The following is a 23,557-nucleotide window of genomic DNA, read 5'->3' as shown; positions in this document are numbered from 1 at the left end:
GGATGGTGGGTGACATCTCTGTTCCCACTCCCCAGACCCAGTGCCTGCAGCAAGAGCATCACTGGGTATGGTGAAGTTTGGGTCAGGATTTTAGCCCTGTTTGTTGTTTGGCTCTGTTCAGGGCATATCTCTCTGCAGTTCATTCAACTTCCTTGTTTTGTTTTTCTGGATGTTGTTGTCAGAACATAGATTTCAACTGTTGATGTCTGGAGAATTTAAAGCTGAGCTGCTCATCTATTTGCTCCCCCTAAATGTTACCACTGTGCTGGGCAATAGATCTGACTTTTCTGTCAAGGCCATCAGCAGCTGGAAGTCTCTTTTTCTCTTTCTTTAAGAATTAACCAATTTGCATTGGAAAATAAACCATTCTTCTTTCCCTTAGGGGAATATCTAAGGCTATACTAAAAAAAATCCTTGTAACTCTGTGTCCTTACTGAAGATTACAATGAAATTTTAAATATGCTAGACTTAAAACTATAATTTTTTTGCTTCCTTTGGATATTTTGGCATAGCTGAAGGCATGTGACTTTATAAAACTGCTGCTTTCCACTGTCCCTGGTCACAAATACCATCGTCATCTGGAGGTACTGATATGCTTCTCTAGTGAAGAATGCAGCATATAAAGAGAAATCACCATTTAAAAATAGTCCTGTTCACAGAAGAAGCTTGGAAAGATTTGTTTTCTCAGCAAACCAGTAACCCAAAGCATACAACAAAATGTGTACAAACCCTGGGAATAAAAGCATAGACGTTCAGTGCCTTGGAACAGTAACCCAACTGATGTGAGTCCAGCAAAGGGAACTTGGATTTATTTATTTTGATGTGCAAGATTTTGTACATCTTCTGCCATCACTCCTATCTCTGCAAAGAGAGAAGAAATCTTAGGAACCTTAGGAACTTCACACTGCAGTGAAAGAGGTATCAAAAGGTGCTACATTCCTGATGTACTTTGGGGAGAGCCTGGATGAAGATAAGATCTCACTGGATTTTATTTTTATCCCTTTTTTTTTTCTTCCTGTTCTGGCCCTGATTTTTTTCATCTCTGGATAGATGAGTCAGAAGAATGGAGAGAAAAAGGATGGGGCTATTTTTGAAGGCTATCAAAGTTGTTGCTGAGCTTGTTCTTCCCTGTGCAATGTGTGGAGTGTGGCAGTGCAGTGGTTTCTGGGAACTGTGCAAACCCCTGCGTATGTGCCCTGGGAACATCTGGGATTGCAACAGCAACCACATCTGAATCATCACAAGTAGAGATATCACATATCTGGGAACCCCAGACAAGTGTTGAACTGCCTCTAAATTCATCTGGGAAGAATTCCTGCACAGTTGGAGAAAGCATATCCAGGAAAATCAGACACATGGTAGGCTTCCCACTCACCAGCAGAGCTTGCTGGCCAAAGTCCTAGAAAGCGTGCTGGGTGAGCACGGAAATATCCCTGACTGATAGAGCTTATTCCTCTCAAGGAGGTGACTCAGTCAGTCAAAATCTGAGCCACATCTCTGCCAGTGGTGTCACCAGCATGGTTTGACCCAATTTTTTATACCAGCCAAGCTTTTGACCAGTGGATGAGAGTCAAGAACAGCAAGGGAGGCTTGGAACAAGGCTTCCTGTGAGTGACAGCTTGTCTCACTATCACTGAAAGGAGCTGATGGTGCTGCCACCCCAGCTGGAGCACCCAGGAGAGCCTTTCTGGAGCACATGAACATCCCTGCTCCATGAGGCCAACGCATTGTAAGGGGAAAATGGTACAAGGAGTTTATTGGAGCCCATATCTGTGCTCACATCCACCACCAATGCAAAAGACGACCTGAAGGAACCCTGAGAAAGTTCGAGAAGCTGTTTGAACGTGGCACAGTTTCACTGTGGATTGAGCTCGTTTTTGCGAGCAGGACTTGGACTGTCAAAGTTGGGTTTGGTTTTTGTTGTTTACCCTCTCCCAGATGACTCCAGCCCCTCTATCTGTACTCCATGATGGTGAGTGCAAGCAGGAACTTGAATGCTGGCAAATTTTAGGAGCAGTGTGGAAATTTTTTTTCTCAGATGGAAAAATGTAAGGCCTAAACTTGTCTTCTCAAAGAGCAAAGTCATTTTCCAATGCAGGGTAGAAGCAAGTTTCAGTCATGAGACTTCCATGCGAGATGAATCCTGGTGGAGGGAGCCAAGCTGTACTTCAGACTCTTCTGAAGTAGCTGTGAGATCCTCGTGACCTCCCCATGAACAGGGTCCACCTGCCCTGCCCAATGATAAAGGGTGTGTCTAATCAATGTACTGGTATTTGCATTTTTACAGACAATATAGCACATTCTCAGCCTGGGGATGGAACCTTTGCATGGAAATTTTTGTTTCATGAGCTGCCACAGCACTGCAGTTCCAGGAGCACATCTGAGTGTGGAAAACTACTCTGCTGGAGAAGACCATAGGCTTGGCCATCACTGGGTTAGGAACAGATCTAGCTTAAAATGGGCTTTCTCCCATTTGCAGGAAGCATCTACTGCTTGTGCTTCCACAAGCTCTTAAAGCATAGTCCAGGGAGACTGATGGAAAAACACTATGCAACTGATTAGAAACCCCAGTTGTCTCTTTATTCAGTCACATCTTGTTTTGACAGTAAAGTTTTGTGAGTGCTTCCACTATTCCCTCTCCAAATTTTTAAGCCATAACGTGCCAGGGCACTGCTGCAGAGCAGGGGCTGTGGGGGTTACTGTGCTTCAGGTGTTGAGTAACAGGTCCCACAGTGAGCTGCTGTAGAGCTGGAAGGGTCTGGCCATTTCTGATGCTTTCATTCGTGAGGACTTCTCTGTATACTCCTGTCAAAAGTGTAAATCACGTGGGTGATGCTGGAGGCTTGGCACCCATCATCTACTGCGGCTGCTCAGCATCTGTGGGAAAGCAGTTCCAAAAGTGATCTCTTGGGAAGTGGCAGCAAAAAATAGCAAACAAAAAACCCTGAGCAGTATGGAAGAGACACAGAACAAGGCTCATGTACTCCTCAGCAGGGACCTGTCCTTTGTGAAGCCTAATAGTGTTGGCAAGGCGGGCTCCTGAAATGTTTGACAGGTAAAATGGAGCTATTCCCTCTGGAGAAGTGAACTGGCACAATTCTTTAGGGTTGGAATAAGTCTGAATTGCTCCTTTGTATTCAGAGCAGGCACTTCTGTGGCCCATGTTTCAGATCAGAGTGAAAACCCCCATACGTCTCACTTTATACATAAGCTGCTTTTATTCAGCTGAGACTGCAACACCAACCATGGTGAAAATTGTATCTTCTTAGCTGGGAGGAGGGGGAGAAGAGGGAGAGATGTGGTGCTGGTGTGGAGATGATGTTGAAAAGTTTGTCATAATTGCCAAAAAACATGAGTTACTTTCTTCAGTTACACTTTTTGCTTCTTTCTGTCAAGTTCAAAATACTCTGTCTCCCTTGCAGCTAACAGAGTCAAACACTGGCAAAAATGAGCTCCCTGGGGTCCCTCAGGAGAGGCTGCTGTATTTAGCTGCTCATCATAGTGCATTTCTGTGGTGGGGGTGCAAGGAGGGGCAGCAGGTTCTGCACCCACACTGGGTTCTGAAAGCAGTTCAGCATTCCTGTCTCTGCTTGGCATGGCTCCCACTTGAAGTTTTGCATCCCATTCCATTTCTAGAAGTAGATTGTGGTTTTGGCATGTGGCAGTAATAACACAAATAGAGGGAGGGAGTTTTCATCGTGAGCAGGAAGTTGTGCATGGTAGGTGGATAGAGAATGAAACCATTGCCTGTTTTCACAAGGTAAAAATAAGGAGAGGTGCTGTGGAATCAATGGTTCTAGTGGTAGGATCTTAAAACTATATAGAAAGTGTTGATATCTAATTTAGTGCCACAGTTGGTGAAGGATACAACTGTTGGTAGAGTAATGGTGCAAAGATGGCAGCTCAGGTGCAAACCAGAGGAAACCTTTTGGAGGAATCAGGGTAAATGTGTTTTCCACATTTCTGCCCGTTCTGTAGAAGAGGCTGGGTGGGTGAACTTCTGGAGATCCTTCTTTTGCACCCTTGGAGACAGATGGACACAACTGATGGCAGTTTTCCATGACCCACTTGTCTTCAAGATGTGATTTTAAAATCATCATCATCAAAATTATCACAGTATCACCTTTCAGCTGTGTTGCCCAGTAGTCACTTGAGCACAAAGATCTTTCCACTTTTAAGCAAGGAGTTTTCCTCCATGTTGGAGCAGCTGAAGACCAAACTCAGTCATACCCCAGCTGTAGCACCTGTGGATTGTGGTCTGACCTGCACAACTTCCTGGCCTCCTTGTTGTCTCCCATGGGTGGGTGAGGATGCTCTCAGATTTGTGTGTGCCAGGGAAATGACTTGGGAGTGGCTGGTTGGGACGCGACTTCTTTGCTTTCCCATTCCAACAGCCTTTTTCTTCTTTCCTCTTCCAGGGACCAGAAGGGAAACCAGGAAAACAGGGAGGAAAGGGCAAGCCTGGCCAGAAGGTAGGAACACCTCTCTTTGATAACATCACCTTCTCCCTTTCATTACTCATCTCTGATATTTTCCTGCAGAGGAAGTTTTGTCCGACACTGATGTCAGTGCCTTTTCTCTGCAGGGCAGCAAAGGCTACCAGGGGCAGCTCGGCGAGATGGGATCCCCAGGGAAGCAAGGGCCAAAGGGGAACCAAGGCCCTAAAGGATCCCGAGGTACCCTGGGACCGATGGTGAGAAGAGCTCTGCAAATGGTTGAACACAACACGCAGAAACCTGACTGGCAGTGGTGGGCATGGGCCTAAATGGAGCAGAGAGCCCAGCAGAGGCTTCAGGGCACTGAAAGGGAAATGCTGTTAGATGGGTTTAATTGGCCAAAACATCTTAGCCCTCATTCCAAGCAGCACAGAAGAGAGGCCAGCTCATGTTGCATCATGGCAGTTCTTCACAACTCCCCAGCTCGGCTGAAATTGCTGAAATATTGGGGATTTTTCCTCAGCTGAGTGAGCTGATAAGCTATTTTTTGTTAAGATCTCCCCCTTTGAGACTACACACTCATGGCAAGAGCTGCTTCCAAGTTGAGCTGTGTTGTTACAAGGAACTCTGCCTTGGACTTCTGCCCTGTTTCTACACCCACTCTTGATCCACTTATCTAAAACACTTGGAGCAACAAGAAATATAGCATGGGAAAGGGTTTGAACAGGGGACTGAAGGTGAGGCTTCCAGAGGTAACAGTATGGCAGAGAGGGGAGACTGTTAATTTTCTTTAGGCACAAGAGACAAATGCATCAGAACAGCAGTGGTAAGTAAAAGTACCTTGTGCATTGCAGGCTGGTAAGGAAACTTCTTGCACTCTATTTGATAGAAATTAGTGCAAAGTCAGGAGTTATTTATGAACTAGGAATAGTGGTGATATTTCAGAACAGTAGCAAATGAGTGATGGTTCTGCTGATAGTGTTTTCCTGCACTGAAAATTATGGCCTCACCATATATCCTCCCTTAATAGTCTTTGGTAAAGCCTCCATGGATTATTTCACAAGGAAGCAAAGCAATATCTGAGCAACAGTCTTTTGGAGTGGACACATCTCTGTCTTGTGGAAAGAGCTTTATTCCATGCTAAATGGGATTATATGGAAATTTTGTGACTCACTTTAATCTGATGATCTGATTTAAACCCTTTTGTTCACTCTGCTAAAGATGTGATTAATAGCTCTTGCAGTGCCTTCATCACAATCCAGAAAACTCCTTTCTCTGCCTCAGAACCCACATCAGAAGGTTTTCACCCAACAGTTTAGGATTAGGTCATGCCCGAGCACGGTCTCACTGGTGGACTTCCTAGCACAACACTAATTTGGATACAAAGACATGCAGGAGTGCAGATGAAGAGCACACAAATGCAGCCATTTCTGATAGCAAATCTGACTGAGGTGGGGAATCTATTGCTGCAGGCTGGCAAAGGCACAGAATGGCCTCCTGGCACCCCTCTCCATGTGCAAGAGGTTAAAGCCAAGCAAAAGCCCATCAGGTGGCTGCAGCAGAGCTCACTGGTGGCCAGAAGGACTGGCCACACTCCCACGTGGTGCCGAGCTTTGCTTTGCACAGCCCAGTGCATCCTCTTCTTGTGCTAACACCATGGGCTGCTCTCTCAGTCCCTGTCTGTTTGCCTCTCCAGGGAGCTCCAGGAAGGATGGGTGCTCAAGGGGACCCAGGCTTAAAGGGTTACCAGGTAAGGGTTTTATTTTCATCTTCCAGTTTTTATCTGTTCTTAAATGCAACAAAACCGCCACTCCAGGATGCAGATTGTTCCTAAGCAGTGATTTATTTCTGATCTCGAGTTTAGTTCTTTGTCAAATCTGCATTTGCACCACCTGCATTTGGTTCATCTCTGCCATGACCCACGTGTCCCTCCAAAGCTGGCATGCACCACCCAGGGCTTACAAGATCTGGCAGAGAACCAGGGAGGACTTTCAGTCCCACAGCTCTTTCCTGCCTGCTCACATGCTGTCTGCTCTCCACAGGGACATGCAGGACCACCGGGGCCAATTGGACCACCAGGGCCAAAGGGGGAAAAGGTAAGTCAGGGGGTTTGGCCATCTCATTTCCCCTTGAATGAGATGATTGTCTCAGTGCTGTAACTCACGTGCATCTGCACCCTCCTCACCCTGTGGCACAGGCAGAGGTGCCTCCTCAACCACACAGCCACTTATATAACCCCTCAAAGCCTTGTCTCTGCCAGTCAGTGCCAGGACACCCATGCCACCAGCATGTGCTTCCCAGACACCACGTGCCCTTGTGCCAGAGGCTGAGCCAGCCAGCATGAGCCCTGAGGATGTGTTTTTCCTGTATCCTCAGGAATTCGGCTCCATCTCCAAGCCAAAAGAAATCAGACTCGTAGCTTTCTGTGATCAGGTCAGAAAAACTCCCTGCACAAATGAGCTGATCTCCAGCTGCTGGTGTTTCTCCTTCCCATGGCCCTTGCTCCATGTTCCTTGTCGCCCACCTTTCGACAGCCCCCTGGCCGCAGCTGCCCTGACTCAGAGCCCTCTTTCCACGGTGGCTTTTCCCTGGTGTTTTCCCCCTTTTGCTGAGTCAGCACAGCCATAACCAGTTCAGGCTGGAGCAGTGACTCACTCTTTAATGGTTTCCTGTCGGCTCTGCCGGCTGCTTGGCGCTCCTGGAGCTGATGGAGTCCTTCACATGCCTTCGGCAGCGATGCTCCCTCCCTCCTGAGATCCCTCTGCAGAAGGTTCTGGGGAGAACTCATTGTGACCTTCCAGTACTTAAAGGGGGCTTATCTGGAAGAGGGGAGCAACTTCCTACAGTGGACACTACACTACAGATAGGGATAGGACAAGGGGGGATGCTTTTAAAACAAAAGTGTAAAGATTTTGGTTAGATGTCAGGAAGTTCTCTACTCAGAGGGTGGTAAAGCACTGGCACAGGTCTGGGCTGCCCCATCCCTAGAAGTGTCCAAGGCCAGGTTGGATGGGGCTTGGAGCAACCTGGTCTAGTGGAAGGCATCCCTGCCCATGGCAGGGGATGGAACGAGATGGACTTAAATGTCCCTTCCAACCCAAACCATTCTGTGATTCTCCCTCAGGGTGGGAAGGGAAGTGATGGTGATGGGCACTGGTCAGTTGTGAGGTCCCCATGAAGAGGAGAGCTGCATGAACTCTTTTTGCTCATTTTCTACTCCCCAGCACCAAGACAGCATTCAGCTTTGCCTCTGCACACAGGTGGGAGGGCAGCTGTAGTGCAGACAGGAGCTTCATCGCTTATAAAATGAGCTTATAAGGACCCGCCATTGCTGGGGCTTTGAATGGATCCCTTCAGCTCAGGCTCCTGGTGTCAGGACACCCTGTTCACACTGTGCTCTGCCTGGAGATGCCCCATGCAGCCAGGAATCACTAGGGCAGGGCAAGCTGTTGTGTTCCATTAAGACATTCACATGCCTCAGAAATTTTGTTTTGGGGGTGAACGACGGTCATTTGCTTTTTCTCTCATTTCCTGCTGCCGAAACATATCCATGGAGGAACAGCTGGTGATGTTCCTGCTGCTTCATATCTCCATTGCTGCCTTGCTGAATTTCCTGGCAAGTGTTAGACAAGCACAACCAGCCCAGGATGATGTGAGAGCTCATGACCGGGCACATGGTCAGCTCAGAACCTGCCCAGAGGTTTCTTACAATTCCACTGTTAAATCTTAAGCATCCTGGCAAAAAGCTGTGGGTCATGACTAGGACAAGAAGGGTCAGCCATTGACCCTGCAGCCATTGAGATGTGCAGATATGTGTGTCTATTGCTTAAATTGCAGCTGTTGTTTTATTTGGAAACCTTTAAAGGTGCCATCTTGAAAGGTCACATAATTTCAGTAGCAAATGATCCCCAAATTATTCATCTGAAGCGCTCAGTGGAGCATTTTGCCCTTCAACAAGAAGATGTTCCTCTGCAAAAGGACACTAGAAGAGCACTCCCTGAGTGGATCTGGTGTCAAAAGAGCACAGCAGTATTATGACAAATTAATTCTACATGCAAGTATCCAAGCTGAAGCCTGATGAAGCCACCAAAGCATCCAATGCGCCCTGCTAAGAGCAGTCAGCTCTGTTAATGACCACTGACAGCTGGATCTCCTCACTCATGTTCCCCTGGAAGGCCAGTGGGTCTGCTGACACCTTGCTGGGGAGCAGAAAGAGGAGATGCTGAACCAGGAGAGCACAAAATCATGTGCTGAGCCTCCAGCACCACTTTCTGCAGCATCCAGGTGCTCCACAAAATCTTGCATCTAAGTTTTCCTATCCAACCACCCTCATCTCTCAACTCTCCTAAGAGTTGCCTGGATCCCAGCCTAAAGACAGACAGACTCCTTCCCTCCAGACATCTGTAACCTTTCACAAGTGTGTGAACACAAAAATGGAAGCCCGGAAGTGAGAAATAAAGAGAAAATGGAAATGGGACCAGGAGTACTCTGTGAGCTTTAAGTAACATGGTAAATGGACCTGTGCTAAAAGATGAGGATATAATGGTGGGGAAGGTCTTCCCTTTTCCAGAGTAGAAAGCAGTTTGGTGAGAGGCACTGCTGTGGAATCCTGCTCCCTTGTGCCATCCCAGGCAGCTACCCCACCACATTTCATACATTTGAAATGTGTTAGAGAAGCAGCTCCTCAAAGAGGCCTTGCTCAGAGCAGACGCCTGCTCTTGGCAGCTGCTTAAAGCAGTCCAGATGTGATCCTTTTAAAAATTACAAACTGGTGTATCTCACTTTGGGACAGGAGCCAACAACAACAAGCCTTCCCTTCTTCATGCATTTTCCATTTGTATCCTAACATGTTTACTTTGCTGCCCTTTACTCTAACTTTTTTCGCTGCAACTTTCCGAAGATTTAGCACAGACCTTTCATCTCTCTCTCAAGCAGTTGAGGCACCAGGAAGTTCTGGAGGAGCTTGGTTTCACAGTCCTAGAGCTGACCAGGCTACAGGGTTTTCTCAGGCAGGAGACAGAGAACAAGGTGGGAGTCAAGGGGAAACAAAGCTACAATGGGGAGAAAGTCTGTGAGTCTTGATGCTCTTCAAGGGTCCCCAGAATTATGAGCTTTCTCTGAGTTCATCACACTCAGCTCCCAAATGCCAAAGGTATGCACATCCTGCTTGGGAAGAAGCAATCAGTGCCAAGACTTCTGCATAGTAACAGACCCACTGGGATGATTTTTTTCCCTGAGACTTGAGAAATGGTGGCTTTGTTTCCCTTCTAGTCAACATTCCTTAGATGGTGGCTAGAAAGCAAATCAGTTGCCAGGTATTCTGGTGCTGGCTTCCAGCAGCAAGTTCAGTAGCTGCTGGAAACCATCAGCAGAACCTGTGAGGCTTTGCTTCCCCTCCTCTCTTCTCTGCCATCCAAGTTTCTCTCAGAGACAGCCTCACCAAGAAATTTCCCAAGTGTCCTTACTATCAGCAGCTGCAACTTCAACAGGAGAGTACTTCAAAGAGGGAACATCAAAGAGAACTGTAAATACATCAGAAAGGGCTGGTGCAACCACTGAGAATTCCAGAAGTCTGTGAAAAACTTGGCTCTTTGGAGATTTGGATGTTCAAGGCTCTTGGAGCACCCCAAGCACCCCAAATACAGCAGCTCCACTGTGCCAGAACACCCCAAACTCCCTTTCTTCAGTAGTGCAGCATCAAAGGAGCTCTGAGACGTGTCCATCCTAAGGAGCCAAAGTGCCAGAGACTGCTATGGAGTAGTCAAAAACTGGAGGAGCTGGAATATAGCATTCTTCCATGGGGAGCAAAGAAACAGCTATCTCTGAGCTGGACTCCAGAGAAAACAGGACATTGTGACCCTGAGTGACTTTCACAACAGAATTTAAAAGGATATTGTCTCTGTTAAGTCTTAAGGGATCTCTCTGTGGATGTTTTGAAGAGACCTCAGTCATAAATAAGCTGGGTGATGTTATCTACCAGCCAAACCATGAGCTCTGAGCTCGTGCTGTGGAGCATCTCAGCAAGGAAAGGAGTGTGTAGGAGGCTGTCTCACCTGGCTGATTGTAAAATGAGCCCACAATGGTGGCACACAACCAGGGAGCCCATCCAGACCACCCGCGCTCCCACTGACAGCCCAGACAGGACTCAACAAGGGTGGGGAAATGCTTGATTAAAGAGTTTGGTTGAACTGTCAGCAATAAAATTCAGAGGCAGAGAGCTATTTCCCATATTGTCGCAATTACATCCTGCTTGCTTAGTTTTAGGAATTGTTGAAAGTAACCCTTTGCACCTGGTTACTTAGGGAGGAGAGTTGCACCAGGCAGAAACACCAGAAATTAGGAAAGCAATGTGAAGAGTCAGTGAAACAAACAACAAAAAAAATGTTTAGTCTTTCTCTGGATGAAAAAGTAAATTCGACAGAGGCTTTGCCTTCTCATGTTATGGAAGGACTGGATTGGATCTGTACAGAAGCATTTGCTGTAAAATCTACTGTTTATATTAATACTAACATTTTATTCACAGGGAGAACAAGGTGATGACGGGAAGGTAGAAGGCCCACAGGGACCACCTGGAGACAGAGTAAGATGTTAAGTTCCTTCTCTAATCAATCCTGGACTGATTTTTGTGGGTGGATTAGTTGGCTTGCTGCCTTACTTGTAGAACATGCACAAACCATTGAGATATTGCAGATGACAGCTTGTTTACATCCACCTCAAGTCCTTGTTGTGCTCTTGTAGGGCCCTGTTGGTGACAGAGGTGACCGAGGGGAGCCTGGAGACACTGGTTATCCTGTGAGTCTTATTCCAAATGCATGATTCAGAAATGTTTGCCTTGGGGAAGTGCTCCCAGTCCACATCAGCCCACAGAATTGCCCAGCAGTCCCAGTTCATAACCTGCTGACATCCCTGGTCAGCTGCTGCTATGATTCAGACAAGGAACAATTCAACTTTACCTGAAGCAGAAAAACATTACTGAAGGCAAAAAAGTCAGCACCTCACCCTGTCCTGCACCCACCTGAGTGAGGCTAAAAGAATTAGCAGTGCCATTTGAGCACAGGTCTCTGTGCTTATCAAGGAGACACCCTGGGCAAGGTGTGAGCATGAGTCCATGCCAGTGCTGCAGAAATTTCAAGACTGACATGCCTGTGGCTGTAGATTCTTCCATGGGAAGATCTGTTAACTTTAAGATTTGGAGGCTTCCAAAATCTTTGCAAAGTTTCTCTCAAAAGCAAGATCAAGGCTATGAATTATCCTGCTGTGCTCCTTATACCCTCTTTGCAGGACATTTCCAGCTGATTGGGGCTGATCTGCAAAGGTGCCATGACTTAAGTGTTATCTCTATTCAAAAGCACCTGGTCAGAATGACCCACTACAGTAATTTACAGAAGATTTTGAGTTCATCAGAGTAGCAGTACTGCTGCCTTACTTTCTAGGACAGCTGTCTCCAGCTGTTCACTTCCATTAATGCTGTGTGTATTTTGGGATGCATTAGATAGTTCCTCTTTCCACAGCATGGAAAGGCATCCACAGGAGCATGGGCACTACCCACAACTTCACCATTTCTATGTCAGCAGAATGCAGACACGTGTGTCTTCTTCTGCCCCTTAAATCACATTGCATTCATTTTTCTTTCCTATTGCCACAAAAGAACAAAGACATGTTCCCTCTCTGTTATTTATTTAAGGGTCAAGAAGGGCTTGATGGAGAAAGAGGAAAACCTGGACAGCAAGGCTTACCAGTAAGAGATGCTGCTTTATTGTAAGCTACCCAATGCCCCAGGCATGGGAAAAACAGGGAGGTGGGAAGGGCTGCAGGAGGAGTGTATGGTGAGCTATCAAATGTGGGCATTTCCATCAGCCAGGCCTATGGAATGGGTATTTTGAGCCACATTTGAGACTAATAAATGGGTGACATAACAGGGAGCACTCCCAGTGCCTGTTTCCAAAACCTCCTTTCTGAATGGTCCATGAGGGACTAGAAATCTCAGGAGATGGGTGGTGGAAGATGACAATGACAGTGGAAGGGTCTGCTTGAAAGTGATCCTTTTGATGTTCTGCTAGTCCAGTGTGAGGTGAGACCATATTATTCTGCTTGCAAATTGTTTCCTCTCAAACTAGTGAAAGACTTTGTGAAAGACTAAATTAAATCCAAATTCAAAGGAAGGACTTTTTATTCCCTTGTTATATACAGTAGCATCTCATCTTTATACATGACTATTGCAACTGTGAGTGCAGCAGCACATTAAATGTAGTTTGTATTGGGAAATAAAGTTGAATCAATTCCCACTCTTTGTAAGGTTGCTGGGAAGAACAACAGATTCTATTTTGGGGTTAAAATGCTACTGGTCTGTTATACGGCCCAGAAATGAGTAGAGTTGCTGCATTCCCCAGTGGATGTAGTTTATGGGGGGGGGTGGTAGCCCCTCAGATGATTCAGAAGGAAGCAGGAGCTTTGGATTGTCTTTAGTAAATGTCCATTAGGAACGTGAGTCAAAAACAAGGTGAAGAAGGAGAGCTCTGCAGGGAGTCCTTCCTTACCATTCATTTTATATTAATCCAGAAATGGCCACTGACACAAATACAGACCAAAAAACCCAACCTGGCTGGCTGGGAGAAAAGACTGAGATGAGTGTGATGGGGAAGAGACCAGCAAGAGAGCAGTGAAATACCCTCTCTGCTTTACTCCATAGCCCTTTTTCTAACACCTGACTCCCAGCTGAAACCAAGGCAAGGGCTGCAGTGTGCAAAAGGGAAGTGGTACCAGCAATCACTGTGTAAACTACTCATTCTACACAGGCTCCTTCCTGCCCACTTCTCAGCACTGCTCTCCAGGCACCATCTGGAATTTGGTGAATGATTTCCACAAATGCAGGCACCACCCAAGTGAGGGGCAGAGTTGCTTCTTCTCCAATCGACACCCTGTTAAATGCTCTCTGGAGACAGTTCCTTGCTTCTTTGTTCCCAGGGGCCTGTCTGAGTACAGGCTGTTTCCCTGAATTGTTTCCATACAGTCAGCATTGTTAGGGCACAAAAAAATGCTGTTCTTTGTACTTCATGCAAGGTACTGCCAGAAGAGAATTTTAAGCAGATTTTTCTTGCTTATGTTTTGTAGGGGGATCCTGGATCACCAGGCAAGCCAGGAGCAAAGGGATCCAAAGGTGATGCGGTAGGTTTCAGCAGGGTGCATTTATAGTGTCCTGAGTTTAAAGAAAATGTCTAATTAAGAGGATTGTCATGGTTTTGCCCAGCATGTGGGATTTTTGCCTATGGTCTATGCCTTAAAAGGCTGTGGGGATCCTTTTGGGAGGGCTGTAAATATTTGGGTGTCCAGGCCAAATGGTTTGTTGGCTTTGTGGAGCTGGAGAAGATCAAGACAATTCCAGCTCCAGCATGATGGGTGACTCTTGGGCAGGTCTTTAGTCCCTGCCATGGGTTATGTCTCTTTCCCATGCCCTGTTTGTGCTGTCTCCAGCCACAGCTGTCTCGTCCATCCCCAAGGAGGGCTGAGCCAGGCAAGTGTCTCTCCCTTTCATTTGAACCATAAACTTTTCTGGCTTGAAACCTTCTGGGTTTGGAGTCCATTTATCCATGGAGTTTTTTCTTGGAACAATCCCTCTAATTTCTTGTCCTAATTGAGCAAGAAAACCCAGGACACATGGGTCCTTCAGGGTTCATTGGGGCACTTCATACCTACTCCTACCTCCACACCTGGCTGTAATGACAGCTTGCTAATTATTCTCACAGACCAGGGACTTTATTTGCTAAAACAGAAGTATGTGACCTCAATACTCAGCAAATTCCTGTTCTCTCCTGACAGATGTCAGGGTTTTTAATCTGACCCTGCTGGGGGTAAGGCCAGAAGATAGTTTTAGGTCTTCTTGGCAAGAAGCGTACCAGGTGATAAATAAATTCTGCCCATCGATGGACAATCTGGAACTGCCTTTGGGTCTAATGAATAGCAGGGAAAGCACCCCCAGGAATATTTCTTTCATGTAGCTGGCCAGCCTGGTCCTCTGCAGATGGAGAAACAATGCACAGAAAATGAGTTATTCAATTTAAAAGTGCTTTACTACATGACCTCACTAAGAGAGCCCTAGTGAAGGTGGTGAGGCTGAGTTTTCCATTCATTCTGCACAAATTAACCCTTTATACAGCTAATAAACCTCAGGAGTATTTCTTTTATGCCTTTATTCACAAAGTAGCACTGCAAATTTCAGACAGAAGACACCCTTTTTAATTTCCATTAGCTTTCCAAAATAGAGGGAGCTACTTCTCAGAGAGAAGCTCCCCTGAACACCCTCAGAGGACTCACTGGGTCCTGGGTTTGCTGTCAGAGAATTGATGGAGGACTCAGGTTTTTAGCATCTTGTTCTAATGTTTGCCAGTGCACCAAGTCCTCCCTTGAGTTCATCCTGCTTTATTTGTCCTCATCTGCTCTGTATTAGGAAAAATGTAGGTCCTTGCCTTCTAGCTATTCATTCCTGCCCTAGAACTCTCAAGACATACGAAGAATCACTTGTAATAAAACCAAATAGCAGTTCATTCCCCAGTGCTGGAGCAACTGACTTTATAAATCTCCCTTTTATAAAACTCTTTCCAATCATTATCCAAAAGCACACCCTGAAGTCACAGTCCCAAGTGGAGCTGTGCTAGAACTGCTGCAATTTTAGATGTCTTTCTTTTTTTTACTTGCAGGGTCAAAAAGGAAAGCAAGGAGCACAGGGCAGTGCAGGGAGCAGAGGCTCACCGGTAGGTGAAAATTCCATTTTCTGCCCCAGGAAATGCTGTCTGGGAGCACCTTCTCTAACATCTTTGTAATTTTAGGGCATCCTTGGGCTACCAGGTCCTCGAGGAGTGGTGGGAAGGCAGGGTCAGGAGGGTGCCCCTGGAGTGGACGGAGTGCCTGGGAAGGACGGCGTGCCTGGGATGCTGGTAAGCTTCAACTGTAACCTTGTGGCATTAACAGCAAACACAACATTGGAGCTGGAAAACTAAAAGGTAGCACAGGAGAAATTATGTGATCTAGCTGTGGATATTCCAGTTTACATGTACCCAGAGTACATGTAATGTACATGTACATCTTCTTCACATCTCACTTGCACATACAGGCAGCAGCTGCCTTTGCATGACCAGACCTGTAAATAAAGTGGGTTTTGTAGCCTGACAGACCCTCACATGCACAGAACTCTGTCCACATCTGCAAACCCACCCCTGCAAACCTATCCCCCTCTTGCTGAGGGCAGAATCCCACTACTCTGCTGTCCCCCCAGAAGCTATGCAGAAGGGAAAAGGGTTTTGTATCATAACCTCTTCTGTGTTTCTTTTCTAGGGAGAGCAGGGTGATGATGGGGAAGAAGGTGTGACCGGGATGTCAGGCAAGAGAGGGAACCCCGGTGTGCCAGGACTCCCAGGGGCACAGGGACCACCAGGATTCAAGGTGAGTTTCTGACTCCCTAAGATGCTGCTGTGAGAGAGCCAGTCTGTGAGCCTGATGGCTCTGAGCTTGAACTCTCCAAGGTCTAATATAGTCTCAGTTCCTGCTGCCATCTTTCACTTAGCTAGAGGCTCTATAGATCTTTCATCTCATCCATCCATCCCTCCATCCATTTTCCTGATGTACACAGCAGCTGAATGTCCCAGAGACCTTTCTTCCTTTACCAAGGACACTCAGGAGCCTGCAGACACACATACTCACACTACAAACACTTTAGTCTTTTATCATTAGAAACCTGGCTAGGAAAAACATGGAGAAGTTGCAGAGGAACTGCTGCAGCCCACCTGTAGGATGTCCAGAATGGACTACTCTGTGGGATGTTCAAGTGTTCTAGCTGCTCTGCAAGGCCTGAGCTGCTGGAGGGAAATTTGTGCTGCTTGGTTTTTAGCGTATTTACTGCATTAGAAGGACTGAAGCCAGTATGAGCTTGGACATCGCACTGGGTGGAAGCAGGGACAAGCTGCTTTTGTGACCTTGGGGTTTCTTCCTGGTCCTTGCCCTGATTCAGGCTCACCACAGGATCTAAACTGGACCCACAGCAATTCAGTCGTTTGTAGAAAGACTCTGTAAATAGGAAGACTCCAGCTGGGTTTAGAGAAGCTCTGAGATCTGATTTAAATTAGGACTCCATAACACATCGCCCTTGATCTGTCACTTGCTGCCCTCCAGCTGCCTTGGGCAGTACAACAGGAGGTGACTGACAGACTCTGTGTCCTTGTCACACACTCACACCCTACCTCCAGGAGAATTTGTTGCCCCTTTTCTGTCTGTTCCACCATCCTAGGCTCTCCCTGCCTTTGCTCCCCTCTCCCAGTCTGCCCCAGATTGAGCAGCTGGAGCTTGTGCTGCTCCTGGCACTTGGCAAGGGGAAGAGGTGGGGAGCAAAGTGTGGTGCTGGGTGGCAGAAGCCTCTCCCTGGATTGAAGTTGTAGAGTTAACGTTGAGAAAACGTTGGGTTTGCAGCCTCTGGATTGAAGTCCTGCTCTTGGCAGGCCTTCAGCATTTGCCATGAATTAATCATCAATTGCCAGCCTGCTGGGGGAAGAGACTATGGGAAGCTGCAGGGCAGGACAAAGAACATAGGAAGTGCAAAGAGAAGACATTTGATCCCCTTTCTCTCCTCACCCCCATGCAGGTGGGACAGCTCTGCTGAGGCTCCTGCTCTGTGGGCAGCCCAGGAGGGGACACAGCCATGCCCACCTTGGTCTCACCCTGTGCATCCTGAACAACCTGCCTTAGCAGACCTGGGGCATCCACTGATGGAACTACATTCCTTATCCCAATGAGCCATCTTTTCCACCTTTCCATCTATGGCTATTTCAGCTGAGTGCTGTTGTATTTATCTCCTGTCCTTTGGAATTACTTGAATTCTGTTATTTTTAGGGTGAAATAGGATTGCCTGGGCAGACTGGCCAAACAGGGAAGCGAGGATCACCGGGAGGAACGGGCCTTCCAGGGAGCCCTGGCGATCCGGGACCCAAAGGACAGCTGGTTAGTGGTGATGGAGCTGATAAGAGCTGACTCCAGGCTTCTCCAGCTGGAGAGGGTGTGGATCCACAGGATTGGAAAGCAGGGTGATCCCTGGGAGGGTCTTTATAGGGGAGCCCATATCCAGCTTGAGCATGATTCTGGGAGAGAGATTAGGACTGATACAAAACAAGGCACAAGATTGCCCAAACTACCTCAACTAAACTACACCTGTTTGGCTGTTTTATATAAAACCCTGTGCTGACAGTTTTCAGGCTGAAAGGTAGTAACCAACACCACCATATATCATTTTGTTATTGATCCTAGATCAATCTCACAGATCATTTTGTCTCTGTGACACAAGTGACACATTCATTTGTCCCATATTGTCACTGCCTGATTTGCTGCAGGACTAGTGACCATGTCCCTTTGGCTGAGGTGACTCCATGACATTTAAACCCTTCTGACTTCCCACTTGCTTTTGCCTGAAATTCCTCTAGAAAGAAGGCTTGGTTGATTCTCCTGATGCAGGAAAGATCTCTGTTGGTAGCAGTTTTCCTTTCCAGGACCCATAAATGGGCAGTTAAATCAATTTGTATCCTTAGAAAGTTTCTTACCCTCCACCGAGTCCAACCAGGCCGTTTCTTGCCAAGCAGTTTCTCACTGTCATGGCAGGGAAAACTTGCTAAAAGTGAGGTTTCTAGGCTGACACTGGAACAACCTTGTAATAAAGGGGATGGAAGCCCCACCACTTGGGCCATTTACAACTGAGTGAACAAACCATTGTAATATACCCCAAAAAGCACAATCAGAATGGCTGACACAGTCCTGCCAAGAGGCCAAACAAGCCTTATCTATCTCTGATGTTCCTAACATTGGAGAAGAATCATCTGGTGAAGGTTTCTGATCCCTTTTTTTACAAAAAAAAGTTGAATCTTCTTGAATTTTGACATCTGAGAAGCTCAAAAATATCAAAGGATAACCATCTCAAACATGGTGAAAGGAGGATGTTTACACAAGGACATACTACCCAGGGTGCATTTTTTATTCTCAGGGTGCATGCTATGTGCTGATTCAAGCTTGATGGCCTTTCAACTATTTTATTATTATTTTTCTTACAAAATTGAGGAAAAATCCCTGCAGAGTTAATAGGAAAAGGATTAGGGGGTATGCATGGTTTTCCTGGGTTTGAGTGGGAGGTTATGTTGTAGGAACATGCACTTTTTAAACAGCTTGAATGAGCATAGTTTGAAATTATAGTTTGAATTAGTAGGTCAGTCCAGTTTGCATTAGAACTAAAAGAGGAGCTTGTTTTAAAGAACTTTGAGGCTGTTATTTTGCAGCATGAAATTCCAAGATCAGTCTCAGAGTAGATGCTCTCCATCCTGCTTCTGCTGGGCCAAGCCAGAGAAGCATCTGCTAGGAATAGTGTAGGTTTGCCTCCCATTTTGGGGGTAAAAAGGTGGCATTGGTGAGATCTAAGGGATCAAGTGAGTTGCTTCTAGCTTGATGTTTGTGTAGTTCCTCCTCCAGGTTTTTTTTCATTCCTCCTTCTCATCAGTCCTTAGACTGAAGGAGACTCACGGATTTCTCTTTCTCTGAAGCTGCTGAACTCTTGGTGCATCTCTAAGTGACATCTCCAGCCACTAGTGTGAATTTACTGTTGTCCTTTGTTCTTGTATTTGTCTTGGCTGTCACATGCAGGGAGACTTCGGTGAGGCAGGATTTCCAGGGATTGCAGGACTGTTTGGGCCAAAGGTAAGAGGCTGCTGGTGACCAGTTGGTTTTCTAGTCTCACTTTATTGGGGACAGGTAATGCCACACTTTTTACATTGCTAGCAGCTCTGCAGAAACTGTGGAAATTGAATTTTGATCCCAACTTTCTTTAATTTATGAATCTTCATTTGTTAAATGAGTGTGTGCTTACATATGCTTTGTTGGAGGAAAAGGGCTGTCCTAGAGATTCCATGGCTGTCTTCCCCCTTTCTGACATTTGTATTTCCAGCATCAAACATCAGCCTGCACCTGAGACACCAATGTGCATCCCTAACACTGAGAGCCTTGACTTGAAATTTAGATTAATTTTATCAGCATATAATTTCCCTGGTGAAGAGGGGACTGTTTGTTTTCTGTCAAAAGTAAAAGCCTTGCAAAACAGGACTGGGAAAAGAATTTACAACAAATTGGATCTTCCCATTCCCATATACAAGAGGCAGCATCCCTGTCCTTAACACAGAGCTCTAAGCAAGGGCATAAACACAGGGTTTGGTTATTTAGTGGACCTCACATCTCATTTTTTGCTCACAGGGCCCCCCAGGAGACCTTGGGTTCAAAGGCATTCAGGGACCACGTGGGCCACCGGGTCTCATGGTGAGTGGTTTTCCAGTTTGTGGGGTTTGGGAAGATTTTCTTCCTTCACCCCTGTTTCTGTGAGGCTCCAGGGGCTGTGAGGAGCATGGTGGCTTGAGGCCATGGCACCACCTCTGAGCTCCACAGCTGTAGGTGACCACATCTGCATGGGGCTTGGAGACAGCCACACTGCACAGAGCATTCCAGCTACACTGAAATCATTCTACTTCTGGAATTTCTGAGGTTTAACAAGGCTTGTGACAACCATACTGTGAGGACTTGTCTCTTTGGACTTGCAGTTTGAAATTATTTTTTCTTCCAGCTACAGCAAATACTACCACCAGGCTGCTGAAAAGCAGCAAAGATTCTGTGTCCTCACTGAGTCTGCCTTACTGAAAATGACTGGCAGCTCCCATGTGGTGGTTCACACAGGTCTTTTCTTCTCTAGGGAAAAGAAGGGATTATTGGTCCTCTCGGCATTCAAGGTCCCACAGGAAGCCCTGTAAGTATCCACAATCCTTTTCTGCCTGTATTTTTTAGAAGAACTTAAGTGCATGAGATCCAAGATGTTTGAGGCCAGCATAAGTAACCCCCAAATCCTGCTGTAATCAGGAAAACAAAATGGGGTTTTAAGATCAGCAGCTTCAGAAAAGTGTAGGCTTAATCTCTGGCTGCATAGACAGTTGCCAGGAGATTATTAGCTGAAAAGTGAGGAACAGCAATACATATGTGCAAGGTTTTCAATAGACTGGAAGACAAGAATGTTATTGCAGATTTTTGAAAGCCAGATTTTCCAAATAACTTGGCCTGAGGGGGAAAAAATACACATTTAAATAATTTTTTTTAAAGTATTAAACTGGGAACCACTTGATTTTGAGAATTGTTGAAAATCCCTGCCTGCCCTGAAATGCCAAAGGCCCTGAACACAAGTGAAAGATTAGGTCAGCTCTTTGTGAAAACACAAGCATGACACTACTCAGAGCTTGGTCCAGAGGCTGCTATTGGCAGAGATAAAAACCAGTGAGATGAACTCAGACATTGCCAAAATAGCCAGTAATGGCATTTTTTGCTTTGAGATGGGGAGGCCAATATGTCAACCTGAGCTGATGAGTTAGAGATGCACTTGGGTCCTTGCAAGGAGCTTCTGGGGGGCAGCACCCAGCAGGGCAGTTTGTGAATGGTCAGTGACAGCCACCTCCTGTGCTTTCCAGGGGCCCAAGGGAGACAAAGGCAGCCGTGGGGAGATGGTAAGTGCTGGTCCCACCTTGGGTGCCCCTAAGAGGGTCCCTGATTTTGAACAATCAAGAGTCACTCTGGGCTCTGCTATGACCACAGGGTCTATCAGGCTCCCATGAGGGCAAGACACTGATTACACATGTGCACATACATCCACACCACTCTGCTGGTAAAATTTCCATTTCCTTAACCCAGCAACACTTCACTATGTTGTCCACAACTGTGGTATCTCCAGTACAGCACTCAGCCCTTGCACAGGCACCCTGGGAACAGCACATGGATATACAGGGAGATTTTGGGTCAGTAATGAGCATTTTCTGACAGCTTCTGTGCCTTTTTTTTTCCCTGCAGGGTCTGCAAGGTCCAAGGGTAAGTATCTGACTTCCCTTTTTCTGACTGATATCTTGTATTTAAGTAAAACAGTTGCTTTCAGCAAGGGCAAAGCTCCAGGGTGGGTAATTGCACAAATAGAATGCGACGAGTACCTGGGGACACAGCTTTAGTGACAGCTGAGGAGCTGAAAGGGCTGGAAACAAGGGATGCAGCAGGAATAGACCAGGTGTAGACAGATGTGCCCAGAGCTGGGACAAAATGGGACCACTTCCTGTCTTTTGAAAGTTTTGAGGGACAAGCTGCTGTGAGGTGTCAAAAATACAGCTGGGAATAGATTCCTGCTGGTGAAAACCATGAGAAATGGAAATAAAAACTGGAGATATTTCACTGACTGATACCACTCTGTCTTTAGGGTCCTCCAGGCCCACGAGGATACCCTGGCCCTCCGGTACGTAGATGTGGGAAGAGTTCATTATTGAAACAAGCTAAATATGATTGCCATGGTACTCTCCAGAGGGACTGTTCCCTCACTGGAAATTATGGCTTTGTTATGCTCCTCATATGCAAAACCATGTGCATGAATGGACCAGTGTTTCTCGTGCTTTAGTCCAAACCATCCCCAAGTGTTTTATAGAGACAGCATTGTTGCCTCTCTCACTTCTCTGCACTGAGGGGCTCCAGGGGAACAGGGATTTCAAAAGGCCATGGCTAAATATCTGTGCAGCAGTGACTGACCAGCTTTCTGGCTGATGCCCCTTTTTCCCTCTGATTTCCAGGGACCGCCAGGAGTTCCAGCCTCATTTGTAAGTTGCCATTCTCTGTACATTTGTTAATGGTGATGTAAGTCCTGCAGAGCCAAGGTGCTGCTGGGACCTTGAAGACACACACTCAGGTCCAGCAGGAGATGCTCTGTTAGCAGAGCAATGCTTGAACTACAGCCTTAGATTGAGAAGTGTTTTCTTGCATCAGGGCATGTTCAGCTTCTAACAATCTCAGTTTCCATCTTTTTCACCCCACACCAGCAACAAGACAGCTTTGGGGCAGCTTTCCAGACACTGATCGACTCCAACAGCGCGCTCAAGACAGAGGTACAAGGGAATTTTTGAACTCCCTGGTCTTTGCTTGAGCTGGAGACTAGAAATGGTCTCATCAGTGCTTTCTATGTGCAGAAAGTTTATACAAAGCCCTGACAAATCAGGATTTGTCACTGTTCTAGTGGAATAACTGGAGTTTATGCAGACAAAGGTCCAGTTAAAAGATATGGTTCTGTTGTGTTACTGATTTGTGAAGCTTCAAACCTCCTGACTTTGCCATTGTGACTTTCCCAGTATTTCAGCAATGTCCTGTTTGGGACAATACAAGGCCTGTGGCTCACTGGCCCCAAGCCAGCACAGCCTGTCTTTGACCCACTGATTTTTCTCAAAATGATGCAGAAACCCTTGTGGTTACAGCACCCAGTGCCCCCAAGGCACCCCTGACTTTGCCTTCTTTTTTCTCCAGGGTTACCAACATCCAGACCTTTTCATGCTGGACCATGGAGGGGAGATTTTTAAGACTCTACACTACCTCAGCAACCTCATTCAGAGCATCAAAAGACCCCTGGGAACCAAGGAAAACCCTGCACGCATCTGCCGGGACCTCATGAACTGTGAACAGAAGCTGAATGATGGTAGGAAGCCCTGAATGTGCAAAAGCTGCATCCTCCACAGGGCTGTTTCACATGGTCTCCTTCCCTGGGACTAGTCATGAAGAAACCAAAACTCTCCTTTTGTCATTCACAGAAAAGGTTAAGTGTCCTTGTTAATTCCCAAATCCTCCATTTCCTCAGGTACCTACTGGATTGACCCAAATCTTGGCTGTTCCTCAGACACCATACAGGTCATCTGCAACTTCACCAATGGTGGCCAGACATGTCTCAGCCCTGTCACTGTCTCCAAGGTAGGCACAGCTCAGCCCCAGAGCAGCATTTCCCATACTGCTATTGCCAAATATTTATGCAGGGTGTGTTGTCCCAGGACACCAGACAGTGATCACAAGGACACAGCACACAGGTTTCTCCTCAAGGCAGCATTAGTGCCAGAACTCAGGACTGCTCTCAGAAGTTAAAAAATACACCTAAGGCTGTTACTGACTCTTGTCAAGACAAAGCCATGTGTGCCAGTGCTGTTTAATGAACTTAGCATAGCCTTAACATGAGCAGTAATTTCACAAACACGTGCTCCCAAACCCTCTATTGAATTAAC

General features: G+C 46.5%; 1 protein-coding gene across 1 annotated transcript in view; it reads left to right on the top strand.

The window, feature by feature from the left end:
• The window catches only part of COL27A1 (collagen type XXVII alpha 1 chain), a gene marked incomplete at both ends in the record, with an annotated part of 141,124 nt that overhangs the window by 116,225 nt on the left and 1,342 nt on the right, over positions 1 to 23,557 (top strand). The window contains 22 exons of the mRNA XM_082295345.1: positions 4,419 to 4,472; positions 4,586 to 4,693; positions 6,133 to 6,186; positions 6,479 to 6,532; positions 10,960 to 11,016; positions 11,175 to 11,228; positions 12,121 to 12,174; positions 13,548 to 13,601; positions 15,131 to 15,184; positions 15,260 to 15,367; positions 15,765 to 15,872; positions 17,313 to 17,420; positions 19,101 to 19,154; positions 19,704 to 19,766; positions 20,194 to 20,247; positions 20,957 to 20,992; positions 21,333 to 21,350; positions 21,727 to 21,762; positions 22,091 to 22,117; positions 22,337 to 22,402; positions 22,815 to 22,983; positions 23,143 to 23,252. Of these exons, the coding sequence (XP_082151471.1) occupies positions 4,419 to 4,472; positions 4,586 to 4,693; positions 6,133 to 6,186; positions 6,479 to 6,532; positions 10,960 to 11,016; positions 11,175 to 11,228; positions 12,121 to 12,174; positions 13,548 to 13,601; positions 15,131 to 15,184; positions 15,260 to 15,367; positions 15,765 to 15,872; positions 17,313 to 17,420; positions 19,101 to 19,154; positions 19,704 to 19,766; positions 20,194 to 20,247; positions 20,957 to 20,992; positions 21,333 to 21,350; positions 21,727 to 21,762; positions 22,091 to 22,117; positions 22,337 to 22,402; positions 22,815 to 22,983; positions 23,143 to 23,252 (1,500 nt within the window). The remainder of the gene's footprint in view (positions 1 to 4,418; positions 4,473 to 4,585; positions 4,694 to 6,132; positions 6,187 to 6,478; positions 6,533 to 10,959; positions 11,017 to 11,174; positions 11,229 to 12,120; positions 12,175 to 13,547; positions 13,602 to 15,130; positions 15,185 to 15,259; positions 15,368 to 15,764; positions 15,873 to 17,312; positions 17,421 to 19,100; positions 19,155 to 19,703; positions 19,767 to 20,193; positions 20,248 to 20,956; positions 20,993 to 21,332; positions 21,351 to 21,726; positions 21,763 to 22,090; positions 22,118 to 22,336; positions 22,403 to 22,814; positions 22,984 to 23,142; positions 23,253 to 23,557) is intronic.

This window comes from Coloeus monedula (assembly GCF_965178545.1).
Source record: "Coloeus monedula genome assembly, chromosome: 21".
Classification (NCBI taxonomy): domain Eukaryota; kingdom Metazoa; phylum Chordata; class Aves; order Passeriformes; family Corvidae; genus Coloeus; species Coloeus monedula.
The sequence above is the reverse complement of the archived record's forward strand: the minus strand, read 5'-3'. Positions and strand labels throughout refer to the sequence as shown.